The sequence below is a fragment of the Thermobia domestica genome, chromosome 4, assembly GCF_964235325.1.
Source record: "Thermobia domestica chromosome 4, izTheDome1.hap1.1, whole genome shotgun sequence".
Lineage (NCBI taxonomy): Eukaryota > Metazoa > Arthropoda > Insecta > Zygentoma > Lepismatidae > Thermobia > Thermobia domestica.
In genome coordinates, this window is record NC_137457.1 from 235,891,992 (window position 1) to 235,917,655 (window position 25,664).

Consider the following 25,664-nt stretch of genomic DNA (forward strand, 5'->3'; position numbering starts at 1 on the left):
AAAACTCCGGAAAAAGCAGAAAAGGAAAAATGTGTGCAGGTAACCTGATACCTATGATAGAGGGACACGAATCCAACAAAAAGGCAGTAGTGTCACAAGCAGCGTTGCCACCCCAACACAAACTTATATTTTTTTAAATAGAACGTATATAATTTTATGGCATTAAAATAATTGAATAAAACGTGAAAGAAAATAAGCAAACGGCGGGTTGTCAGTGTTGTCAAATAAGGGAGATATGAGGCTCTAAAGCTGAGAAATCATGGGGCCCGTACAGAGAAACAAACAAATGTACAACAACAAGACTGTAGAAGGAAATGTACAGTAGGGAGTAAACCATAGCATAAACAGCATCCAGTGACCAACAGGCTTGATACAGGACTCCCCCAAAAAGGGCAGATGTTAGAGTAGCCGTCCTCAAAGTCTCACAGATTCGTTAGAGTCAATAATGTAATTAATCAATTAGGATGAGAGGAGATTGGTGGTAATACCAGATAACTATATACGAGGAGCATGCCGGAAGTTTTCAGATACTCTTTCAGAAATTACAATTTCTCAAAATAGACCCTACAAGCATCAATACACCTTTGCATTCTTGAGAACCATGAGTCAAATATTTTTGAAAATTCGTTTTATGAAATATCAGAAATGTCATTATTATACGCTACGATAGCCTCTTCACTTGTTTCAAAGCGGCGTCCTCGAAGCTTTTTCTTGAGTTTTGGGAAAAAGGGAAATCACACAGGGCTAAATATGGAGAATAAGGCGCGTGCGGTCGAATACGGACCCTACTTTCCTGTAGAAACTCCGAAGTTTACACTGCCGTGTGTGGCCGTGCGTTGTCGTGATGAATAAGAATGTGAGACAATGGAAACTTTCGGTGGGCAGATCTCTCAGTTTCAAACGACACTCGGAAGGTAATAAGTAACGTCCACTCTGCTGCCACTGTATGTGAATCATTTAACTGTATAGTTGCTATATGGCCGGTCTTAGAGAAGAAAGATTCCACGATAACTTTACCACGCTCCGTGTTCCTTTAACTTTCGAACGTCGAGTTTTTTGAAAACAACATACTGTCGACTGCTGTTTTATTTCAAGGTCATAGTTGCAACTTCAGGTTTCGTCTCTAGTGACGACATTATCAATGTCTTTGCCCCTACGATTTTTTTTTTTTTTTTTTACGGATATTGCAGCACCACTCCACGTAGTAATCTTTTTGCCAACGCGTAAGCACATGTGGGACCCAGCGACTACTGCAATGTAATCTCCGTATGACAAATACACTACACACACTTATTGATTGCTATTACATGGTTTATTTAATTTGTATTAACATTTACATATACTATGCCGACGTTCTGTCAACACCCACCACATCTCAGATAATGACCCACAACTTAATAATGACTTATTTCTTAAAATGGTTGAATATACATACAACTGCTTTAGTTTAATTTAATTGTTTTATATATTCATGCACTGAGGTATACAGCATTCTACACATCAAAAAGTTTGATCCAAACGTGAATCGAACTCACGATCTTACGCTTAGAAGTCCCGCGCTTTACCACTGAGTACATGAACACCCCTGCTAAGCTCCTCCTGAAGAAATATAATTGATTTTCCAAGACAATGGCACGTACAAGAAGAAAAGCACATCTGTACTTTTTTCCCCGATTGTGAAAGTTGGCTTAGAGACTCCAACTGGTCACTGTTTACTGTTTCCGAAGGTACCCGAAGTTGACTTAAAAAACTTTTAGCTCAAAACAGTCATAATCAATGCGCTTTTTCTTTTTGGAATAGGGTGTACGTACATACATACTATACATACATAACCATATATACATCACTCACTCATTATATACATATACGAAGGGTGTTCCGAAAAATTGTGGAGTGAGATTATTATTGGGAGTCAAAAGTCAATTGGAGGGTTAGTATGGGTTTTCTTTTTGAAATAGTTTCCCTCAGCTTCGCGAACATATCCGGACCTTAAAGGCAGAGGGGAGTAAGTCATTTTTGTTAAATTTTGAGGAGAGACAGAAAACAGTGACTTACTTCTTTTTGCCTTTAAGTGCCTTCGGACTTATATACAATTTTATTGTTGCTATTTGAAAAGTATTCATAATACAACTACAAGTTTTCTAAGAATAAGAGATATCAGAACACTCGTTTCAAATCTGGCAATAACTCATTTTCAGAAAAAAATTACTTACTCCCCTCTGCCTTTAAGGTTCGGATATATTGCAGACCATTTTCAGAGTCGGAGTAAAGTAGTGGATGTGGTAGCTTTCTCTATCTGGTTCGCGCTAAACTTCCTTCTGTGTAAATTCTTAAAGTGTTCTAAAAACCTAGAAATCACAAGATGCGTGGTCTGTGCTATATGGAGTGTGAACTAGAAACTGCCCACCAATTTTCCCCGTAGCTACCGCAGCCTGCCTTGCCACATGTGACCTAGTGCTATCCTGTAGGAAAAAGCATTCTTCATGAAGTGTCTTTTTTTTTTAATTGCCCCTTTAAATGCACATTTAAAACATTACCATAATAACCTCTTTTACAGTTTGATTACCTGGAACACAATGCTACAGTAATATTAGATGGGTGCAATAAAAAAAAAAATCAACATTAACTTCTTTGAGCAACTAGAAAGCAGAAACTTTTAGGGGCCAATGAGTTTCTGTATTTCCATACGTAAGATTGCTGCTTTCATTTGGGATTATAATGTCTGCTCTAGGACTCGTCAGTGGTGATAATTTTGCTTAAGAATTGTGGGTATTTTTCCACTCGTTGAAGAAATGCCTGGCAACACTGAACGTGACGGAGCTTCTGTTCTTTACTCAACGAACGTAGTACCCATCTTGCATAACCATGAAACATTTTCACATGTTCCTTAACTATTTTGTTACATCTTGCTACACCAACATTCAGTTTATCTTCCAATTCACGAATCGATAAACGTCTATTCACTTTCAAGAATGTCTCTGCTTTCACAATGTTCTCATCGTTCACTGATGTTCATGGATTCTTACTCCTCACTTTATCCTACACATTGGGTTTGCCTTCCTTAAAATGCCCCCAGCACTTGAATCGGCCAATTTGCCCATTGCTTCTTCACTGTACGCTTGTTTGATCATCTCAATGTTTCCTGCTGCTTTAGTGTAACTTCACACAAAATTAAACAAAATCCTTTGTTTGAGTTGATTTTGAGTTTAACGTCCCGTTCAGCAGCGAGGCTATATGAGACGTGGACCTATTGATTAACGTGGAATCCGAACCACATGAGCTCCCGCCGGGAATCGAACCCGGGTCTCCCACGCCAAAGGTGCGTACGCTAACCGCTTAGCCAAGAGGAGCTCCAAAATCCTTTGTTTAACGGCTTATCATTCTCATCCGACACTGTAATACACACTGCAGTTTGACTTCTATAGCGAGCGAACAAACAAACTACACGTTAGTTTTACTTACATTCAGAAAGCACGCACACAGTATCTTTGCGTGTAACAAGCGCAGACTTGCTTACATAGAATCGGCGCAGTGCTGCCAATTCACGAAAATCCAACCTAATTATAGATTTCAAAATAATTCCAACAGCCTTGGTAAAATCTATCAAATCCAACAGATTAATAAAGGAACTTTTGAATCCTGTTCTTCTCAGTAATTTGTTTATGGGAAAAAGTGATAAAACTGCTTCTATGCCTTGTTGCTTATATATATAGGTCATTACAAGGATGATCGACCCCGTTCGTTTTGATAATTTTAGTAACAGGTACCAAACAATGTTCAGTCAGATTTTCACCTTACAGAAAAAGACGATAACATGAAGCAATTCTTACCTCTACAAGAAATAGTCCACGTCGGGAGCAATTGCTTTTCACCAACACAACAGACACACTACAGAGCCAGCGGTGGTAAAATTCACTGGAATGTGCACCAAAAAGTCGTCTAGTGCGTCAGTTACCTAGCCAAGGTTTTTCGAATGGCTGTCTAACGAATGGAACAAACAGTAATAAAACGCTGCAATATCCAGGAAATATAAAGAATATAGACGATAAATTCGCGTTTCCCAACCAAGTTGGATAATGCTGTCATGGTTAATTTTAACAAGTGATATTGCAGCAAATACGCAAAATAAGACACCTGCGATTCACAAGCATTGACTCCACAGTTTTCAATTTTTTATTCATATGTCCTATTCATTGTGAATACATAGTTGCATTTCTAGTCTGGTAGGGTGGCAGCATTTCACGATGCACGATACAGGGAATAATTCACCAAACGATACACCGAGCTATTCATCGAACACAGAGCATAGATTTCTAATGATATGATGATGTTTATGATTACTGAGTATGCTTCCTATAATGTCAACCCATGAAGGTACATTGGAGTATTGCAAAGAAATCACCTCTAATCTCACATCAACATCCTGTTCAGAAAAGATAATTTTCCTCAAGACATATTGAAGAAACGCAAGCATTTGCTCCTATCGGTCTTTGAGTCACAATTACGTCACGTAAGACACCTCACCCTCACTTTTTTTTTCCTTCAATATGAGGAGGTGTATCAAAAGGTTACTGAAGTACAATGGAAGCTACCCTCAATGCCTAATATGTTTAGCCATTACAGCCACCTTGAATGCCTCGCTGTTTATAGCTTGTGGACGTGTTTTACGTAATGTGTCCAGGAGAGATTCGTTACCGTTCTTAATCTTCCAACCATCATTGTTTTGTCCACTTATTTAGCATATCCCTACAAAATGACTACATATTGCTATTTCCATTTAACTTGCATTTGTTTCTAGTTTAATGACAAACCATAAAGACCTTATAAAGCTTGAGTAAAATTGCTTACTAAGCTTTTTTACTCATACCTTTTTTAAATATACCCTATAAAGCTGTATAGGAATCCTATGCTCGACTTGCTCCCCTATAACTGTGGCGACCTCCAAAAAGAAACTTATCTACATGTTACCTATTTTCGAAGCGAAAATAATAGAGAGCGCGTGCACGTCCAACAGAAGTTTCTTGGATACCTAATATGGTAATTAATGTTTTAAAAAACATAAGGTAGTTTCCTTATAAAATATGAAATATTGTATCATACAAATACAATGACAATTAGTACAATTAAAATGAGAAGTCACTCTTGGCTAAAGAAACTGTTCAATGTAAACCCCTGTCGAAATAGTGAATTTTGTAAGATTGTTGTGCATGTTTCTTAATTTATTAACTGAAAATAGTGGAATACTTGAAATCAAGAACTGAGGTTCGTTCATTTCATGAAAAAGAAATGTTAATTTTACTTACCCACCCATCGATACTGCAACAGCCATTAATGGTGCATTCGGAAATTTTTCTTTTACATGCTCAATAACTACTGAAAGATCCTCGAAGTTGGAAGCACAGTAAGTCCTCGACGTCTGAAGAAAAAAAAGGACAAATTATTCGTGATTACAGGTGTGTTTTATTTGTATACTAACTGACCAGTCAACCCATCAAAGCTATAAAAGTACTTCTAAATTTGAGGGTAAATATTCGGTCATTTATGAGAGATTTTCATAAAGTTTCAAGTAAAAAACGAAATGCAAACAAAAATTCACATTTTATCACCAACGAAAAGCCATAACAAGCAGAGAGCCACTCGAAATAAAGATAAAGAATGGAACATTCATCTTAGATTGACTCATCTCACTTCAAATTTTAATTCCTGAACACTCCTTGCACTCTCAGGTTTTCAACTTTCATTATTTGCATACGGAGGAAAAAAAAATTAGAGCAAAATAAATAAAATCATCGAGAAATTAAACGGAATATCCTGTCGAAAAATAGTGGAGAGACACTTTCTCCTGTGTTGCTATGATTCACTCAGCACGTGATGATGTACTACTACTCTTGGGTGCGCTTTTTTTTTTTTTTTCGATATATTTATTTCTTTTATCTCTACATTTTATTTAGAAAGACAAATTTGAAGTAATATTTCTGTATCTAAATGCTGTCTATAGTGTTAAAATTTACTGAGTTCACATCAGAAGCGCACACCACTATTCTCCATTCAAAGAACTATATCCAGTCACTGCCATACTTTTATTATTGCAAGGCTCATTCAGTGAACAGTAGAAAATATGCTTTTGTAGAATATTAAAAGAAACAGAATAATTACATTAGTATTTTTCAACAAAATCCCCCTAGTTCAATGCATCTATACTAGCGCTTGACAGTATGAATTTCACAGGGGGGGGGGGACCTTGTGAATGCACTGGTCACATTGTTAAATACTCATACATTGTTGCCTGTATATCTTTGTCATTCTGGAATCTGCATTTACTTAATATATATTTAGCTGGATCAAAGATGTGGAAATCTTAAGGTACGAGATCCAGGGAATATGAAAGGCGGGGTAAGTACTCAAATATAGATTCTCGATCGTAGAGAATGTGACACTGACTATGTATGATCTCACAGTGTCAGAGCTAACACGCATTTTCGACACCAGACCATGTCGTCTCTACTGAATGGTTGGTTTCAGTTTCTTGCGCAGAAGGTTGGATTAAATCTTATGTTTACATTATGGCATCTGGCCATGAAATGTTCAAGAATTGCCCTGAGGTCCTAAAACAACTTTGTTTTTGGACACTTCCCCAGCACTCTGAGGGGCACGCACCTTCTTCGCTCTCCTGGACACTGATAATTTTAAACATTGATTATGTCCTGTTTCAACTACTCGTAAACTTCTATTAAACTCATGCACTTGTTGAAGTCTTGAATTACGATGCGGCGATATGACTTTCTATCGAGCTCACATCTTGAGTTAACAGAGATCTAATCACACTTTGCCGCTCCAACTTAAAGTAACAATACAAAAGTGACCCATCCTATTTAACTGTCCCACTATCTCATGTGCACTGTGTAAGTGCCATCTTCAGCTACGAATAGCTCTCGTTTGCGAACATAAAATAAAGATAAAACAATCATGGCCTTATTTTATATTTTTTACACTATTCTTCCGGTTATTAAGGGGTTTAGTTTAACAAAACTCCGTCCGTTGGGAGCCAAAAAAAAAAAAAAAAAATCTCAAGAACAGTTTGATCGATGACCATCAATTTTGCCACGGATGCAAAGGATCAAATGTTATAAATCGAGTTCGCTGATGGAGGTGATATTGAAACTAGAAGAAATTAACGATTACCGATTTCTAAGTTGAACAGTATACAATAAAACCGATAGCTCTTCACGAAAACCACTTGAAAGAAATCTAGAACTCCCGGTTTTATTATTGATCTATACAGAGCAAAAACTATAAGAAACAGCGACAAGTGATCTTCTCGCATCGATTTAACGTTCTAAGGATAGATATTATTATCTTCCTTAACTCTTTATTCAAATCACAAGTGGTAGAAAATAACCATTTCCAGTTTTAATGTAGATCGACAAAAAGTAGAACGGTAATAGATAGCGAGAAGTTTCCTGCAGTAAATTAAGAGTCCCAAGAATGATTTCCATCTTCATTCTTACTTCTCTTCTAAAATCGTTTTTAATATGCATTGAAAAAGTATCACGATATAAAACCAAAACTCCTTCATGTGGTGTACACATGACATTGCTACTTGATTACTAAATGAGACTCGTATTATTACTGTCGTACAGAGAAACAATTTTAACACTTTAAAGAAAGAAAAAAAATAACAATATTCTGTCAATGCCATTGGAGAACAAGGAAAGCAGTCACCATCGTAAATGTTGATTTGTAGCATGCTATTTTTACAATGAATTTACTTCCCGTTTAGATGCTTTTGTTTGGCATACCTTGCATTAAAAACGCACTTGTACATTAGCGTCCTTACGATGATGAATTTAGAACATTTCAGAAACTTACTTTTCCTTTCTCAAACCTAAAAACAACTACTGGGGTGCCTGGAAGTTCCTTCAAAGCAGCATGTTTACAACGTTCTGACTTCTACACAAAAAGAATGTTCTAGTGAAAAACACATGTAAGCATTTAGTTACTCTAATATCACACTAACTATTAATAGCTAATATGTTGATACGCGAAAAATATCACTAGTCTTCATATTATGTAACTAAACTCATGAAAATTTTTCTTTCTTATTATCATTGCATAAAACAAACAGAATAACAAGACCAATTATAATACATACGAACTCAAAATATGAAATTCAAATACATCGCAAATACACATGAAATACAGAATTTAATAACTACGAAATAATATAGTCTGCACATCGGCAGTTTTTCATGATTTTGTTTGTAGATTTCATTAGTTGCAAGCGGAAACGAAGTCAATTTAGCTGAAGAGTTTCTTAATTATATGGAAATTTGAACACAAATCGTACGTATAATGTATGTATCAGCGCTTCTTTTTACATTTTGCAGAGCAAACTATTAGACATTTAAATTTGCATAGAAATTTGTAAGTAATTGTAATTTGCATAGTAATCTCACAAACGAGAATCATCCTAGTCCAGCTTATAGTCAAATCCCTTGCGAATCAATTCGTTTCTCTATTGGCAAACGTTCTAAATGCAACACTAGTTTACATTCTTCACTCCGTGAAAAACAAAGAGGCCCTAGTAAACTAATATTTATAGGCCAATCCTATTAAACAAATATATATGTCATTCACGAATTTAACAGAAAGACTGAAACAACTTGGAAACAATACAAGTGCAGGAAAGGGTGCACTAGAAAAATCTTGTCTTTTACTTTGATTTAGTTTTCGAAAAGACATCTGCCCCTTACATTTTGAAACATGGTGTAAATCACATTGATCCAATAAAGTACCGAATGTTCAAGGTTTATGTTGTCAATTCTACATCACATTCCAGCAATGTGTGTGTTTTTCACTAGATTGGTGTGTGTAGCTAAGAACCTAAAACACGACTAAACTGACAATGGAAATAATTTTAGTTTTTCGAGGGGACAATTCTTCATGATATTTAAGTATCTGGGAAGTAAAGAGAATCATTCTGTCATGAAGGAAAGAAAATATTCTATGCTGCAATTCACATTGCTACAATTTTTCATTTGCATGATATTTCTACGTGTATTCAATTGTATTGCGATGTGATGTCATTTACTGGAAGCTGGTAGGTACAGTATTTTTGAAACCTACATTCTATCGTTTGTCTAAATTTTACTTGTTCAAATTTTAATTTAATTTACCTGCTTGATTTTTAGTTCTAATTAATTAAAGATTCAAACACTCTCCTCTCCTGGGGGCACGGAGGCTCAGAGCGTTCACCTCCGGTGCCTGGGGTCCCTGGTTCGATCCCAGCTCACAGTGTGGACTTTGTGGTGGACAAACACCGTGCTCGAGGGTTTTCTCGGAGTTTTCCCGTTTCCCCCACTTTCTTCATTCCACCATTTCATTTATTTCTCATCATCACCGTCTCCTTTAGCATAACCGGCATAATCGTGGGACGTAAAACTAAAGATTTCATTTCATTTTCACTCTCCTCTCCTAATGTGACTTAAAATTTATCATGTTCTGTCCAGTGATAAACATACTAAGACAAACCTGAAACTGTCACTTATCCTTCCTCCGAATCCCTAATGAACTCCTTAACTTCAGTACCGACGTTCCGCTTAGCCATGGCAGTTTTTGCAAGGTATTTTTTTTCTCTGTTTCTTTAGTATTTTTATGAGATTTATAGCTTGAACTATAGGGCATGTATGACCATAATGGAAGTGTGACATCAACTTACCTCCATGCCCATTGGATTTTTATGTCCTGCTATGTCTCTCTCTCTCTTTCACACACACACACACACACTCTCTCTCTCTCTCTCTCTCTCTCTCTCTCGTTGATTAACATTTCTCAAAATATCAATATTATATCCAATTTTCTGACCCATGTAAAAATCACATCTGTTTGATTCTTTAAATCTTCAGAAGATAGGTACCTATACGCTATCCAAAAGAAACTGACACGCACGTTCGAGTATGATGCCTAGTTGTTATTTAAGAATTACTGGTTGCATGTTTCCTGTAAACTTTTATACAAAATTATTGTTACGTTTCTACAATGTTAAAAGTATAAAATTTTATAGAATTATCCTTAATGTTCAACACTGAATTTTAAGTTCGATCTTATACAACTCATCGAAAAGAAAAAATGAAATGAAATCTTTAAGTTTAACGTCCCACGGTTATGCCGGTTAGGCTAAAGGAGACGGTGATAATGAGAAATGAGTGAAATGGTGGAATGAAGAAAGTGGGAGGAAACGGGAGAACCCCGAGAAAACCCACGCACACGGTGTTTGTCCACCACAAGGTTCACTTGGCGGGGGTTGGGATCGAACCCGGGACCCCAAGCACCAGAGGTGAACGCTCTACCACTGAGCCACCGCGGTCCCACCTCATCGAAAAGAAGTTGATACTGTTCTTCCTCTTGTTAAATTATAGAACAGTCATCAGTAAATCGTTAACACTTTATATACCTAAACTGTTCTCTCTGCAAGGTTAGGAACTCATAGAGTTCATGACTGAAGGGTAAGGGGAAAAAAGAAGGAATGTCACAAAACTGCATTTTCGAGAAACTGCGATTTAATATTGAAAACCGCGTAAGAAGAATAGGGCTAGTTACATCTTTTGCCCCTTTTTACATGAACATTTTTACATCTACGTATGCATGGCATATACAGTCAAATAGTACCAATAGTCACCAACAGATAGGACAAAGCACCCGAAAAAGCACATACATGGACATTCCTTGTTTTTTTCCGTTACCCTTTAACTATATTAGCCAACTTAATACAAAGATTACCTATAGTCAAACTCTCCTGTTGCTTGTATTACTTTCGAATTTGAAGCAATTTGTCTGTAGTCATATTTCCGAAGTTCTACAAATATCATATACTTAAATGTCATTAAACTTGTTCTATTTTAACAATTCCTGAATTCAGTTCATCGCTATATTCTATGGAGTATAGACAAATGAACTAACTTCCGTTTTTCATTGAGAAGAGAGACGGACAAAGCCAAAGAAAAGTATATGGAATGGATATGTGAAGAAATAATGGAAATTCAACGGCGAGCTAGATATGATCTCATGTATCAGAAAGAACAAGAATTAGCCACGAGGGAGCCCTTCAGAATTAAATAAAATTTATGATAATTGCTAGTAAATTAATACAAATATACTGAATAACTACACATTTTGACACAAGGTGATCGCTGAGATTTAGTTCGCGATTTAAATTTGTCTAAGCAGTAATCTGAGCTTTTAGCTTCGCGATTGAAAGGATGGAATCTTCTTTCTCTCGATGCAAAAGTGAGTGTTTTTCGTGACCGCCATTCTGTTTTTCTGAATATTTCTCGAAGAAAAGTGACCTGGTTTTTTGTAACAATATCGAATCTGTTATGGAGACTCTTGGCCATGCATACAGTGTAAATGAGTGGCGTCTGTTCATAGATTCTAGTATACTTAGTCCCAAAGCAGTTCTCCACAACGGGAACAAATTTCCTTCTGTTCCAATTGCTCATGCAGTTAACCTTAAGGAGATTTATGAGACTTTTAAACTGCTTCTCACTGATATACAATATGTAAAATAAAAATGGAATATATGTGGAGATCTAAACGTAATTGCTATTCTGTTTAGCATGCAGCAGGGTTACACAAAGTTCTGTTGATTTCTATGCGAGTGGGACAGCAGGGACAGAAAGAATCACTATTGTGAAAAAAAATGATCTGCTCGCAATAAACTGCTTTCTGGACATAAAAATGTGGCGAACACTCCTCTTGTTGACCCTAAATATGAGTATTTACCTCACTGCACATTAAATTGGGACTTATCAAACACTTTGTGAAATGTATGGACCAAATATCGCGTGCATTCATATACTTGCAACAGAAGTTCCCAAAGATCAGTGATGCTAAAATAAAGAAGGAATATTTGTAGGACCGCAAATCAGGAAATTAATGAATGATGAGAATTTTGTTGACTTGTTGAATGATGTTGAGAAAATGGCATGGCTGTCCTGTGTGCAAGAACGTTTTAGGCAACCATAAGGTAGAGCATTATGGCGATATTGTACATGAACTAGAGAGATCATTTTACCGTATGGGATGTAACATATCACTTAAACTGCACTTCCTGAACGACCATTTGGACTTCTTCCCGGATAATCTTGGTGCCATTAGTGACGAGTATGGTGAACGCTTTTACCAGGATATTTCTCAAATGGAAAAGCGTTATCAAGGGAAGTGGTGTGCAGCACTGTTTACTGACTATTGCTGGACCTTATGACGGGACTTTCCTGAAGCAAAGTTTCGCAGGAAATCGGGTAAGTTTTTTAATTTTTACTTACTTCTATGCTGCTCATTCCTTTGATTCTTTGTGTACTAATACCGATTTTTAAAACCATATATGTAAGAAACCATTGTTGCGAAACCATGTCTTTATGGCAAATACATGTAATACGTAAGCTGCCATAGGCATGCACAAACACACTTTCATATGAAAACTGAGGTCGATGGAGAAATTCTGCAATTTGATCTGGATTCAGGGCCAAATTATCTTCCAGAAACAATTTCTTTTGTTTTTGTGATTTTTTAAATATTAGTGTAATTAGCGCAAGAGCGATTCAAAAGGAACGGCCGGAACTGGCCAACAGAAAGGGTCACGTATATCACGCTGACAATGCTAGACCGCATACATTTTGGACAACCCGTCAGAAATTGAAAAAACTTGGCTGAGAAATTTTAACACTCCACCGTATGATCCCGACTTTCCACCGCGAGACTTACAATATGTTTCGATTTCTGCAGAATTCCCTAAATGGTGTGAAGTTAGTTTCAAGAAAGGCCTGTGAAAACCACTTGTCTTGATTGTTTGAACAGAAACCACAAGTTCTATTAGCGACGGGATTCTAGTATTACCCGGATGACAGGTTATGTAGAATTCTAGTAAAATGACAGATCATCGAACAAAATGGTACATATGTGATTTCATGATGTTATTTTCAAACAACAATAAATGTATTCTAAATCTTGACCTCCAAAGGTTCATTACTTTTAGATAACCTAATATTATAAATATTATTTTAAATACCCAATCCACATTTACGTGTTAATTTGTATCGCAATTTCACACGCACGAACAACGTTGCTACTGCGATGTAAGAAAATTCTTTGTGCTTGCCAGTGTGGCCACAGAAACAGCAGCAGCGAAGTTGTGATTTTGAAATTTCTGCAAAACATCTTCTACATACAAGTTTTATGTATGTAACCGCTATGTCGCTTTAGTAAAATGATTTCATGGCTCTCATTGTTTTTCTTTTACAAATATAAATGTTTAATGTCCCAAATACAAAATGATAATTACTTATTAAATCATATACCAGAACTACAATACCAAAGTTCTCTACACAAATGCCTCTTTTTTTCCCCACTGAAAATTTTTACAATATTACATGATATTGTACAATAGGTTTTTCACACGGTGTTACTTAGGAATTCTAAGAAAGGATAATTAATTGTGAGATTACATTATTTGTTCCAACCCAATTGTCACGAAGTTTCGGGAACATGAAATATATATGCAATGTTTGGAGTATATCTGTTCCAATTCCAGGAAAGTTTTATTTATTAGAAAACCGGAAGCATGAATCAATGATCTGAGTAATAACCTTTTACAATTAAACAGCTCAAAATTGTCTTCAGTTTATATCAACTGATGACAGAGGAGAGGTGAGCAGGTAATGTATTCAAAAATCAAACAGTAAAAACCACATGAAAAATCAATGTATCTGTGAAGCTTCTTACGATCGTATAAAATCCCGAGCTTATATTTTCTCTTCCAACTTTGTTTCAGGTGCGGATGCCTATATTTGTCAACGAGAAAAAGAAAAAAAATACTCTAATTGACGTCTGGAATATGCTCTGAGGGTTTAAGGAGGTTGACGCGGCTTGCTATGCTGTTATAGTGTCTACCAGTACTTCCTCGACAACACGACCTAACATTTACATTATCACATACTAGTGAATCGAAAACCACGAAACGTGGTTTGGGCAATCACATATATACAAAAAAGTTTAGTGATGTTTATTTAAAGTAATTTGAACTTACTGTAAAAACACTTAAACACTAAAAATTTTACCAAGATACATGTTAAATTTTCCAATTCTTACCTTAAGAACAGTTCCACCCAAACCTCTACTATTGAAAACAACACAGCGAACACCCAGTTGTGACGCTGACAAAACCATAGCTCGTATATAGTCAGCCTCGCTTGACCCAGTTATCCCTGGTAAAAAGAGTACTATAGGGTCACTGTTTTCGCAATTATTGTGTAACCAATCTATTCCTACTTCGCCTCCATCCTTTAAAGACAGGAGTTCCCTAGTACGAAAAGGAACAAAATATAATGTTTTAAAATGGCACCAAAAAATTTCAAATTCAAACGTTAAACAAATTAATGTCCTACGGTCATGCCATTTTAGGTTAAAGGAGATGGGTAACTAATGAAAGTGAATGATTGTAAAATTATTATTATTATTATTATTATTATTATTATTATTATTATTATTATTATTATTATTGTGCTTTCCTACCGGGAATCAAACCTGGGATCACGTAGACCAACCACTAGACCGCGCGGAGGGCTAAAAAAAAATGGATCATCATTTAATCAAATGTTAACGAATAAATATAGTGTAACTTGTTCTCTTCGTGATCACCTTCGAGTATAAGTGTCAACAGCTTATGGTGATCGCGAAATATAAGGAAATTTCTGAATAAACTTCTCGAAAATCCCCTCTTATCAAATTAATTGCGATCACCTCCCCTTATTTTGATCCCTAGGATCTAAAACAGAAAATGGCCTCTAAATAAAACAGTTGACAAATTTTGTAAATGTCAAGTCAACTCAAAATTAGGACGAGAGGAGAAACTTCTTACGTACAGAATTAGAACTCTTCTTCATATCACAAAATGACGGAAATGTCTTTTTTTACTTCCTTTTCTTCTTTCTTTGTCTCTCTCTCTCTCTCTCTCTCTCACACACACACACACACAACCAGAGAGGAGGGAGAGAGTTTTGGCTGCAACTCAGAGACTTATAATACTAAAATTATACAAGTATGAATGAGTTGAGTTGATTTTAGTTTAGCGTCCCTTTCAGCAGCGAGGCTATATGAGACGTGGACCTACTGATTAACGTGGAATCCGAACCACATGAGCTCCCGCCGGGAATCGAACCCGGGCCTCCCACGCCAAAGGCGCGTACGCTACCGCTTAGCCACGGAGGAGCTCCACAAGTATGAATGAGTGGAATATAAACATCGGGAGATATTAGATTACGTATTTGATAAGATCCTATGAATATTCCATCCGTGTTCTGACATACACGATCTATAGAGTTGATACCAATTAGTTGAAGGTTTCCACGTTTACGAAAGTATAACAAGAACTATTCGTGGTAATTTTCTAGGTCCTTATTATGTCTGCCAATGAGAGGACTAAATACAAGTCTTATGATTTTGTGTAACATGGTCTTTTCTATGAGTCTAACTTAGAGACTGGTTGAAAAGCTGTATGATATGTTTTCAATAATTAATGTTTACTGAAAGAATTTTCTGTCCCTCACCCCAGTGATTACAATAAAGGCAAATGGTTGCAAAATGGAATAACTGTGTGATCTCTCAATTATTAAAAAAAAAAAAAAAAAAATCTTATTACCGCCCGATTTACAAGTTTAATACCGCTAACACACAATGTTATTTGAAAAGCTCTGTTATTACAAGTACAATGAAATATTTTGTTATCGGGCAATTATAGTCAGTACAGTCATAGAAATGGAAATTATTTATCACTATTTGGGAAACGTAGGTTTTATTTCATTCTGGCGTATCTCCAAAACAATATGCAATGTAGTCCTGAAGCATAACAAAATGTACACTAATTATAGTCGGACTACAACTGAATGAACTGAATGAATAGAACATAAATCATATATTGGTATGTTCAAACTTACTAATTGTAATTTTAAAATAGGGAGAGTATGCATATCACATACGTAAACACATCATATTTGTAAAACAACAAACTCATTCCATTCTCATTAATAAGAATATACACTACTTGAAATTCTAAATCCTGCATTATATGCAGAGAAACAAAATATTGAAGCTGGAACTAAAATCTCTTATCATACTATCGATATACGCGTCTTTATCGACGTCAGATCTGAAGAAATTATTATACAGGATGTTTCAAACAACACCGACAACGTTTGGGAGGTGATTTCTGCCATCAACGTAAGACAAAAAGTATGGAACAACCTGGGTGTACAAATGCTTCTTTTCGATGCTATGACAAGCCACAGATTTGTCGCAAAAATGCAAAACCAGCCAAACTCGAGAACAAACTGTCGGATCAAAGTCGGATAAATGAAAATGTCTATTATTTTTAGTAATAGATTCCATTAATGCACAATTATATGTGGTGCAGGTGTAGCTTACGCATGACCTCAAAAGAAACTGGCCAATTCTTGGGGTATTTTATCAAAAGTTCAAAGAGGAAAATAAACAATACAAATTTACAATATTTCAACGAATAAAAATTAATGTATATAACATTGAAAATTATTTTATATTAAAACACTTATTTTTATCAGAGGCAAAGTTTCTTTTTTTTTAAAAAAAAAAGTAAACATCCCTTCCCCTAACCTCCGAGAACCGTTTGCCTTGAATCGACCACCCACTTTCTCTGAAGAAGTGCCAGAAACGTTCCCCCCTACTTTGGCTATGAGAGAAGCACACCACCCAAGTTGAAAAACGTATTACAAAAAACAGTGGTCATCTAGTCGAAACCACGCTATCCGCCATCCTTCACAACGATGTTTTTTTTAAAGGAAGTAAACCAACCACTAACACAGAGAGATTTCAATGTTTAAATTTTCAAAGAAAAGAAAAAAAAAATATATTTTTGTTTGGAGCTAGTTGGAAAGTGTCAGGAGAAGTCAGGAAGTCCGTTTTTTTTCCAGGCCTTTACAACACTAGACAAGACTATAATATTTCAATTATATCTATAATAATAATATATTGTATTCTTACACACATTGATACATACACAGAATATATATATTTATATAAATATTCATGCTGATAATTAGGGAAATTAAACTAGTATTTCGCCAAGTACTCCATGGAATGTCGACATTTGAATTTTTAGATACATTAAAAAATATATATTTATTTCGTAGTAACGATAATAAGGCTGGATAATTTTTGTTTTCCTAGATATTTTTTTTTCGAGCGATTTGGCTCAGCCTAAGATTACTAACCTAATTTGAGTCACATAGTAATTAATAATTTGATGCCTTAATATTTTATTCTACTTATTTATGTTTTTCACTTGGTCTCTATAAACTACGGTTGGACATAGCAACTTTAAACTACATATTCTTGTCACTACAACATGGGTTAGACATCTAACACTACTCCTATTCACTTCTTATATTACCTGGATATATATATATTGTTGACACATTTACCGTATTATTAGCAACAGTAGTGCTTAATATATTGAGCCTAGAATTACATACTTCCGCATTGAGGGAGAACTTTTCTCTGCAAGAAATGCACATTCAATAATTTAAATTTAATATTTTTGCAACACTGATTAAAACGAATACAAAAAAATTGATAAATTTATGTTACAGTAAAAATGTTGCAATGCTGACCTGAGATATGAAACATTTGTTATTTGGTAATGTATTTGGTAACTTCTTTACACTAACAAATATATCCATTTCCCAATATATGATGTTACGTTAATTAATCATATCACAAACTGCAATCACATTCTACATGGTCATGATAATAATAATAATAATAATAATAATAATAATAATAATAATAATAATAATAAAAAAACAAACTCATCCTGGCTATTGGTGGCTATCATATGTAAATTAAAAAAATTAAAGTTTATAAATCGTTCATCCCGACCAACGACAGAAAATTTGAATGATGATCATTATTCCGACCTGATGATCCACAGAGTTTATAGATAAGTGGATGGGATCGGCCAAAGTACTCCTGCTTTGGATTGTAACAGGGGAGAAAATTTTTTTAAAACTACTTCTACCTTCTCGCGGTTGCCTTGCATCTTTGGATTGTCCACTATAGATGTATTTACCTCCTCATTGATGCGAATCCATCGCACTACACTGCACGGGATGTTGTTCCCATAATTCACTCCACCGTGGATCATGGATGTCCTTCCTTCGTATCCTGAAGGCTGCATCTCTGGTAGATGAGTCTCTTCTGATCGTCCAACTACCTCCTCTCGAGACTTGGCTTCTTGGAAAGTTTTGCACACCAATACTTTAATCTCCTCCTGTCCATCTAGTCTTTTAAGTTAAATTTCGTCGCACACCTTCACTGAGTTTCTTCGTATTAGTAGTGCTTGTCTCACTACTTACAGTGTGAATGTAACTTTGCCCCTATACTACCTTATCGGTTCTTACGTCGTTAATTTTTTTTTAATAAATTGCGAACGATATAGGTTATATATATATATATATATATATATATATATATATATATATATATATATATATATATATATATATATATATATATATATATATATGGATATTATGACAATATGGCCTTGTGTCCATCTTGAATAAAGAAAAACACAGCTTCCTTACAAGGCTGGCTAGAATATTTATTATAAAAAATAAACTAGAAAAGTAACGGTTTCGGAAGTATAGCATTTCCTTCCTCAGACTACACTCTACAACTGAAATCGGAAATAAAATTATATACAATAAAGAAAGGAGATCATTAGAAGGCAATTGGAGAGCTTTATTAGAGATCTGAATGATGAAAGGAAGGGTATTATTTTGAAGAGGGAAAAAGAAGAAGGTGTGATAAATTTCTTAGATATGAAAGTAACGAGAACAATGGAAGGCAATTTTGTAACGTCGTGGTTCTAAAAAGACCGTGCAGCAGGCGTATACTGCAATAAGAGAAGTGATGTTGATGAGGGAACAAAGCTGAATTTCATTAGGAATATGGAAGAGAGGATTAGGATGATCAATATGGAGGAAGAACAAAAAGAGAAAGATATTGAAAGGCTATGGGAACAGCTGAAAGGGAATGGTTACGGTGACGAGGACAGGAAAAAGAGTAGGAAGAGAAGGACGAAAAGCGATAGAAGAGGAAGAGAAAAAAGAGAACAAGAAGAAAGGATGGCACGGCAATGAAAGTGCAGGGGGGTGATCACAAAGAAGATCAGAAAAAAAAGATGAGAGCGTCAACGGATTCGTGTAAAAGCGGGGTTATATATGAAGTGCCGTGTGGGATGTGCGATATGGTGCATGTAGGGGAAACCAAGAAGAAGATGCTAGAACGTTTAAAGCAACATAAAGATGATGTCAAATTGAAGAGAGACACTAATGCTATTTTCAAGCGCGTCAGTGAAACCGGTTATGAAGTGAACTGGGAACGAGCAACGGTAGTGGAGTATGAGTGGAGACAACTGGTTAGGAAGTGGAAAGAAGCTAAGAGGATAAAAGAGGTAGCCGATAAAGCTATGAACTAGAATAATGTTTATAGTATTCATGAAGAGTGGGAGGACATTTTGAAAAAGGAAGAACAGAGAAAGAAGAGGGGTAAAATACAAGGGCACTATAAGGTTTATTTGATCTATGTATTCCTTTATATACCTTCATTTATTTATTTAGTTATTTACTTATTTTTCATGTTTTCATTATTTACTTATGGTTTTCTGCATTGTTAATGTTTTTAAAATGGTCACAAGCTTCATAAGTTTTGATTCTGTTTAGCTCTTTATTTCAAGCAGGTGTTTCCAAGTTCTTGTTTTCACGGATTTTTATTGTTAGAAAGCTGTTGCCGGCTATTATCAGTTCATAGTTGTTTGTTATTTGTTACTCATCAATTTTGCCAGGTGAAAGGTAGTTATGCTCACCCCCGGAGGGGAGGTAGTGTTAAGTGAACTTTTGATGAGGAGTGATTCCTGATTGGTGGAAAGAACTAATGATCTCCTTTCTTTATTGTATATAATTTTATTTCCGATTTCAGTTGTAAAGTGTAGTCTGAGGAAGGAAATGCTATACTTCCGAAACCGTTACTCTTCTAGTTTATACCTTATAATAAATATTCTAGCCAGCCTTGTAAGAAAGCTGGTTCTGGAGCGCATGAGCATAATTTGGTTACCGCTACAAAGCACCACTATTTATCCACTTAGTCGCTCATGCTTATTTTACACTTCACGCACAGAAAAAAAATATAAGTCAACGAAATGTTAGTGGGTTGTAATAGGTTGTTTCTTCGGAGAATCCTCAGCTTACACTCCCTGACTTTTCCGGGTACTTTCCAACTAACTCCAAACAAAAATCTTCTCCTTATTTTTTTTCTTTTCTTTGGAAATTTAAAAATTGGAATCTCTTTGTGTTAGTGGCTGGTTAACTTCCTCAAAAACGTTGTGAAGGATGGCGTGGTTTCGACTAGATGACCACTGTCCAGTTTTCTGCTTTTTTTTTTTTTTTTTTTTTAATACGTTTTTCAACTTAGGTGGTATGCTTCCCTCATAGCCAAAGTAGGAGGGAACGTTTCTGGCACTTCTTCAGAGAAAGTGGGTGGTCGATGCAAGACAAACGGTTCTCGGAGGTTCGAGAAGGGATGTTTACTTTAAAAAAAAAGAAACTTTGCCTCTGCGAAAAAATAAAAGTTCTAATATAAAATAATTTTCAATGTTATATATTAAAAATACCTAAGAAACATTGCTCATGGGAGCGAATGTTACAAGTACACTGTGCAAGATTCAAGAACACTGTTAGAATTTGAAAGTAGTAGAGATACACATGTTTTATTTACTTTGTCTTGTTTTCCATGCCTTTAATTATATATTGCGTAAGCTGCATCAATAAAGATAATATATATTTCCTTATTTACCAAAAGTTATATAGTTTTAACGGTTCTAATAAATTCAATTAAGCGACAAAGTAAACTTACGTTGTGTGAACTTATTTTCTCTTACCTCCCACTGCTACAAGAAGCAGTAGATGCAACCCGCCGAGAAACTACATTCTTTTTTGTGACTCATAATTCCTATACTATTGGAGTAGTGAACAAGTGGAAAATGAAACAGAGCACTCCTAAAATGTGTATACACTGACTTTCTGTCGTCAATTTTTAAAAAAAAAAAGTGATAGTAAATAAATGAATTCGGTATTTCAACGGATATACACTCTTCATGGTCCCTACAAGTTAAGTAAAAGGTACGGACAACCCCATTAACTTTTCTCGTTTCTATTTCTCGAACTTGAATCGTGTCATGGAGCAGTTATTAATAAACTTCTATTTACGAATCGTGAACAAATAATGAGCATTTTCGGAAAACGTTCTCCGAAGAAAACTTACTGCCAAGAGCAAACTATCCCTTCTTGATTTTTTTAATGGTAAATTGTTTACGTTACGTTTTAGGATTGTTAAATATTTTTTAAAAATTTATTTACAAAATATGAACGAAAAAATTGAACTATTTTCAGGAAACTGTGTGGAAATACCTTACTTACCGAGAGTAAATTACTCTTGGGATTTTTTTTTGAAATGAAGAATACCTACACAACGTTAAAGGGTTCTTAAAGAAATATTTATTTTTGAAATCACACTATAAAAGCAAAACAACATTTAAACACTTTTGCAACAAATTTTGAGGTGAAAATGGGTTGAACAATGTTGAGATAGTAGTATATGCTCATCCAGAAAGCGCTAATTTTGACCAGTATTCCAATAAGACGTATTTATGACACTTATTCTTGTCGAATACTTTGAAAACAAAGGCGTGTTAATTTTTGCACAAATATCTGAATCAGAGAGAGAAAACACACTATAACAATTACATTTTGGCCTCTAGCTATATAACGAAAGCATCATATAAATGAGTTTGCAGGTGATAGTGCACTGATGCGAAGATTTCCAGACTTTTGGGCTCAATAGGCCTCGAGGTTAATAATTAGGCTCGAGCACGTGTGTAAGCATTAGTGCTATAAGTCAATAACGAGCAAAGAAAGTCCGAGCAAACGTTAGCCCCAATAAGAATTGTGAGCGCGAGCATGAATGAATACGATTCCCTAAGTCTTATTGGGGATAGCGAGCACGAGCACAAGCGAGTATAGCGAAGAAAATGCGAGCAAACGTTAGCCCCAATAAGGATTGTGACCGCGAGCATGAATGAATACGATTCCCTGTAAGGTAAAAATATATATATATATATATATATATATATATATATATATATATTATTACTATTATTATTATTATTTATGCTCTCCTTCTGATCGCTACGGATCTGATCGCTTTATTTCTATTGGAAACGATAAACCTAATCGAGGTTCTTTATCACAACACTCTTACGAGTCTGCCATTTTTACCTTACAACAAAAAAAGAAAGAAATTCCAAAAGAAATAATTCGTCTGCTCTGCTCGCTGTTGTCTAGGTAACAGGTTCAAAAATACGATTGAGTTAAAAATAACAAGTCAAAAGATTTACGGAGAATAACTAGATTTATTAAGCTTAATATTTCTCTAATTAAGGTAAGGTGTGTTGACTAGAAATTGAGATTCAAAGGACGTTACTTCGCCCTTGTAAATTTAATCTTTAAAATTTTGCTCGGCTTCCCAAAAACTCATCATGAGAGTTCAAGGAGCACAAACTCTAATTTAAATATCACTAAACATAAAAATAGAAGACTTCTCTAATAATTCTATGGGAACTGCGGTAATATGGAAACTAGTACTCTCTCTACTCTAGGTCCATATTCCTTACTTTCAAGGACTGCTTAACTTCACTTAGTAACAGTCCGGCCTACACCTGATTTGGACTCTCAACACTTTGAGAAATCCAGAAAAGGAAACTAGCTAAAAACTTAAGGATTGGTGAACTTAGGGAATTAGGAGTAGCAGCCGTCACTCATGCCCAGCTATATTACGTCTTCCATTCAAGACTCTAGGTTAAAAGGTGAACACACACTCTAATACTTTCAAACACGAAAGTCGCAGTGTGAAAACAAAAACACCAGCCAAGCCTCACTATTGCCTGACTGTACGGGGAACAAAAAAAACAAACAAACAAAAAAAAAAAATTGCAACTTGGATTCTATTTTAATGGGAAAAACCTCCAGCACCTGGAGAGTTTCAAAACCTAAGTGCCCTGGGTTCACTCTCTCCCTAGGGTCACCCCAAGAGCAAATTACTTTTCACTCCTTCTAACCAGTAACTAGAGCCCAGTTAAGTCATTACTCTGACGTAGAGCTCAAAAATCCTACTTCATTCTTTAATTCCTATTCCTAACTCTGGAATTCACCTAAGTTACGGCCAGAGACCACTTTCTCTAGCAGGACTGGAAGCCACGGACTAACATATCCACTGGACAACCAGTAACTAATCTAAAGGACAAACTCCCAGGAAAAAGCTCTCTTGCTAATTCCCTTCGGACTGAACAGCCACCAGCATAGCCCTCTACTCTACAGGCCTCCTTAGCTGAAACAGCGAAAGCCATTTAAAAAATCCGCCTTTTTATATGTTTTGCCGGGGACAGAAAAAATGAAGAAAAAATTTAAGTATTAACGGTTCTAGAAACTTCGACAGCAGTGGAAAATTACTGGAAAAGCATGAAAGAAAAAGAGAAATCTTCAAAAAACTAGCCTCTCTACCAGGTCTATAATCAAATGGAAGCGAGAGTAATAGTCTATCTAACTAACTGAATCTTAATCTTAAAAGAAAATTTGGCTTATATAAATGATTGGGATAATGCACTAATTGATATTTACATACACTTACACATATTAAACATAGTAAGATTATATATTACGCTATACTTATTATATAAATAGAACCAGATAAATGCATTAGATAAATACGTGTCAGGCCTGACTTATTAATACACACAACTTAATTATGTATAGATAGATTTAATATTAAAATATATAACTGAAATATCAAAGCAAGGTAACGAAGTGCCCCTTGCATATACCTATTCCAATAAAAAACGAAAAAAGAAAAAGAAAAAAATTCTTGCCTCCATACTGGGCATGTGAGTTTATAGTCTCGAAACAGTCACTTTGAAACTCTCACTGATCAAAAAATCACATTTTCACTGTAAAAATAAAATGAATTTACACTTATTTTAAAAACCACTTTAATTCTCTTGAGGGATAATATCCCTTCACTGTTTATTGCCTCGTACTGTTCTAAATGAAAGAAAATAATTAAAACAAAAATCACTTTAAATAATTCTCAAATACAATTTGCACAAATCACTCTTCACTGTTCTCTTTAATTTCTCAGAAACATCACTATTTCACTCAGAAATTCAATTTCTTCTTGACTTCTTCTGCACCTTCAGAGGGAATTGAAAACACCAGATTCTTACCTGGAGTATCTGGGAGTGACTCACAGTCCAATTCTTCTCCATCAGTATTGAGATCAAGTACGAACTCATCCTCGACGTGGGCTACGCTCAAGGATCCACCACCTGACGTTTCACCAACTGCAGCCTTGTTAGCCTTTTCCCGTAAAAGGCTTTGGTAGTATTCCGAGCCGATTTTTGGAACTGAACAGCTCGTATTTCCTTCAAGGTATATTCCGCTTCGTTTTTCCGAAATTTTTTGACTTGCACCTCACCAGACTTATCACTTAAAAGCAACCTTCGTTTATTGTTCTCTGGTGCATCTACGTGGCACAAAAGCTCTAATTCAAAACTTGAACCAGCTTTAGGGCGAGCTGCCACGAAAACATTTCTCGAAGTTTTTGGCTTCTTAAATAATCCTGCCATTTTATTTTACTAAAAAGAATCTTATAGTGTCTACACCAAAAAAGCAACTGTTCAACTGGTGGACTGCCAGGCTAAATCCCTAACCTCTAACTAATTTCAAAAGATATATATATATATATATAAAACAAACATGGGTGAAAGAACTTTAAATAACCTCATCCGTAGGATGTCTTATTTTTCCCCCTGCCCTTGCGACCTTTTCATCTGGAAAAAGTGTCCTCGCAAACTCTGGTTGTAATTCTTTTACAAGTTTACAAAATTTGGGAGCTATAAAAATCGGTTTGAGCATGTCGGCGTTCGTCTTTACTATTCTCCCACTGTCCTGATTCCTTACTAAAAATGTGTTAGCAGCAATCTGCTTCTGTATTAACCAAGGTCCTCCGTACTTCGGCAATAATGAAGCACTAACTTTGTTTGTAGGCGAAGATAACCTTGTTATTCTTAACCATACTCGCTGACCCTCTTTAAATGGATTGGATTTTCCACCTTTGTCGTAAATTCTCTTCCTGGCGGCATGTTGTCTCTTCTGAACCTCGTTCGCGCGGTTGAAGGCAGTTTCCATCCGATCTCTAATTTCTCTGACATACTTCAGGTAGTCTGGGTCCCCCTCATTTTTTTCTTTCCTCGAGAGGTTCCAAAATAGGGTGTCTAAATGGCCTTCCGAAAAACAAATGGGCTGGACTAAAACCAGTAGCAGCACAAACTCTTGAGTTTATTGCAAATTCTATCAATTTTATGTCTTTTGACCAATCCTCATGCCGTTTTGCATATTTTCCCAGTATCGTCTTGACGTCCTTAATCATTTTCTCACTACGGTTTCCTTTTGGTCTATATGAAC

At 35.7% G+C, this 25,664-nt stretch overlaps 1 protein-coding gene across 2 annotated transcripts in view; it reads right to left on the bottom strand.

Annotated features, from left to right (window-relative positions):
* The window catches only part of Hydr1 (abhydrolase domain containing Hydr1), a 107,139-nt gene that overhangs the window by 40,354 nt on the left and 41,121 nt on the right, over positions 1-25,664 (bottom strand). For both annotated transcript variants that reach the window (XM_081755597.1, XM_081755598.1), the window contains exons 3-4: positions 14,146-14,356; positions 5,304-5,416 (exon numbers count right to left, since the gene is read on the bottom strand). In XM_081755597.1, coding sequence (XP_081611723.1) covers positions 5,304-5,416; positions 14,146-14,356 — 324 coding nt within the window. The remainder of the gene's footprint in view (positions 1-5,303; positions 5,417-14,145; positions 14,357-25,664) is intronic.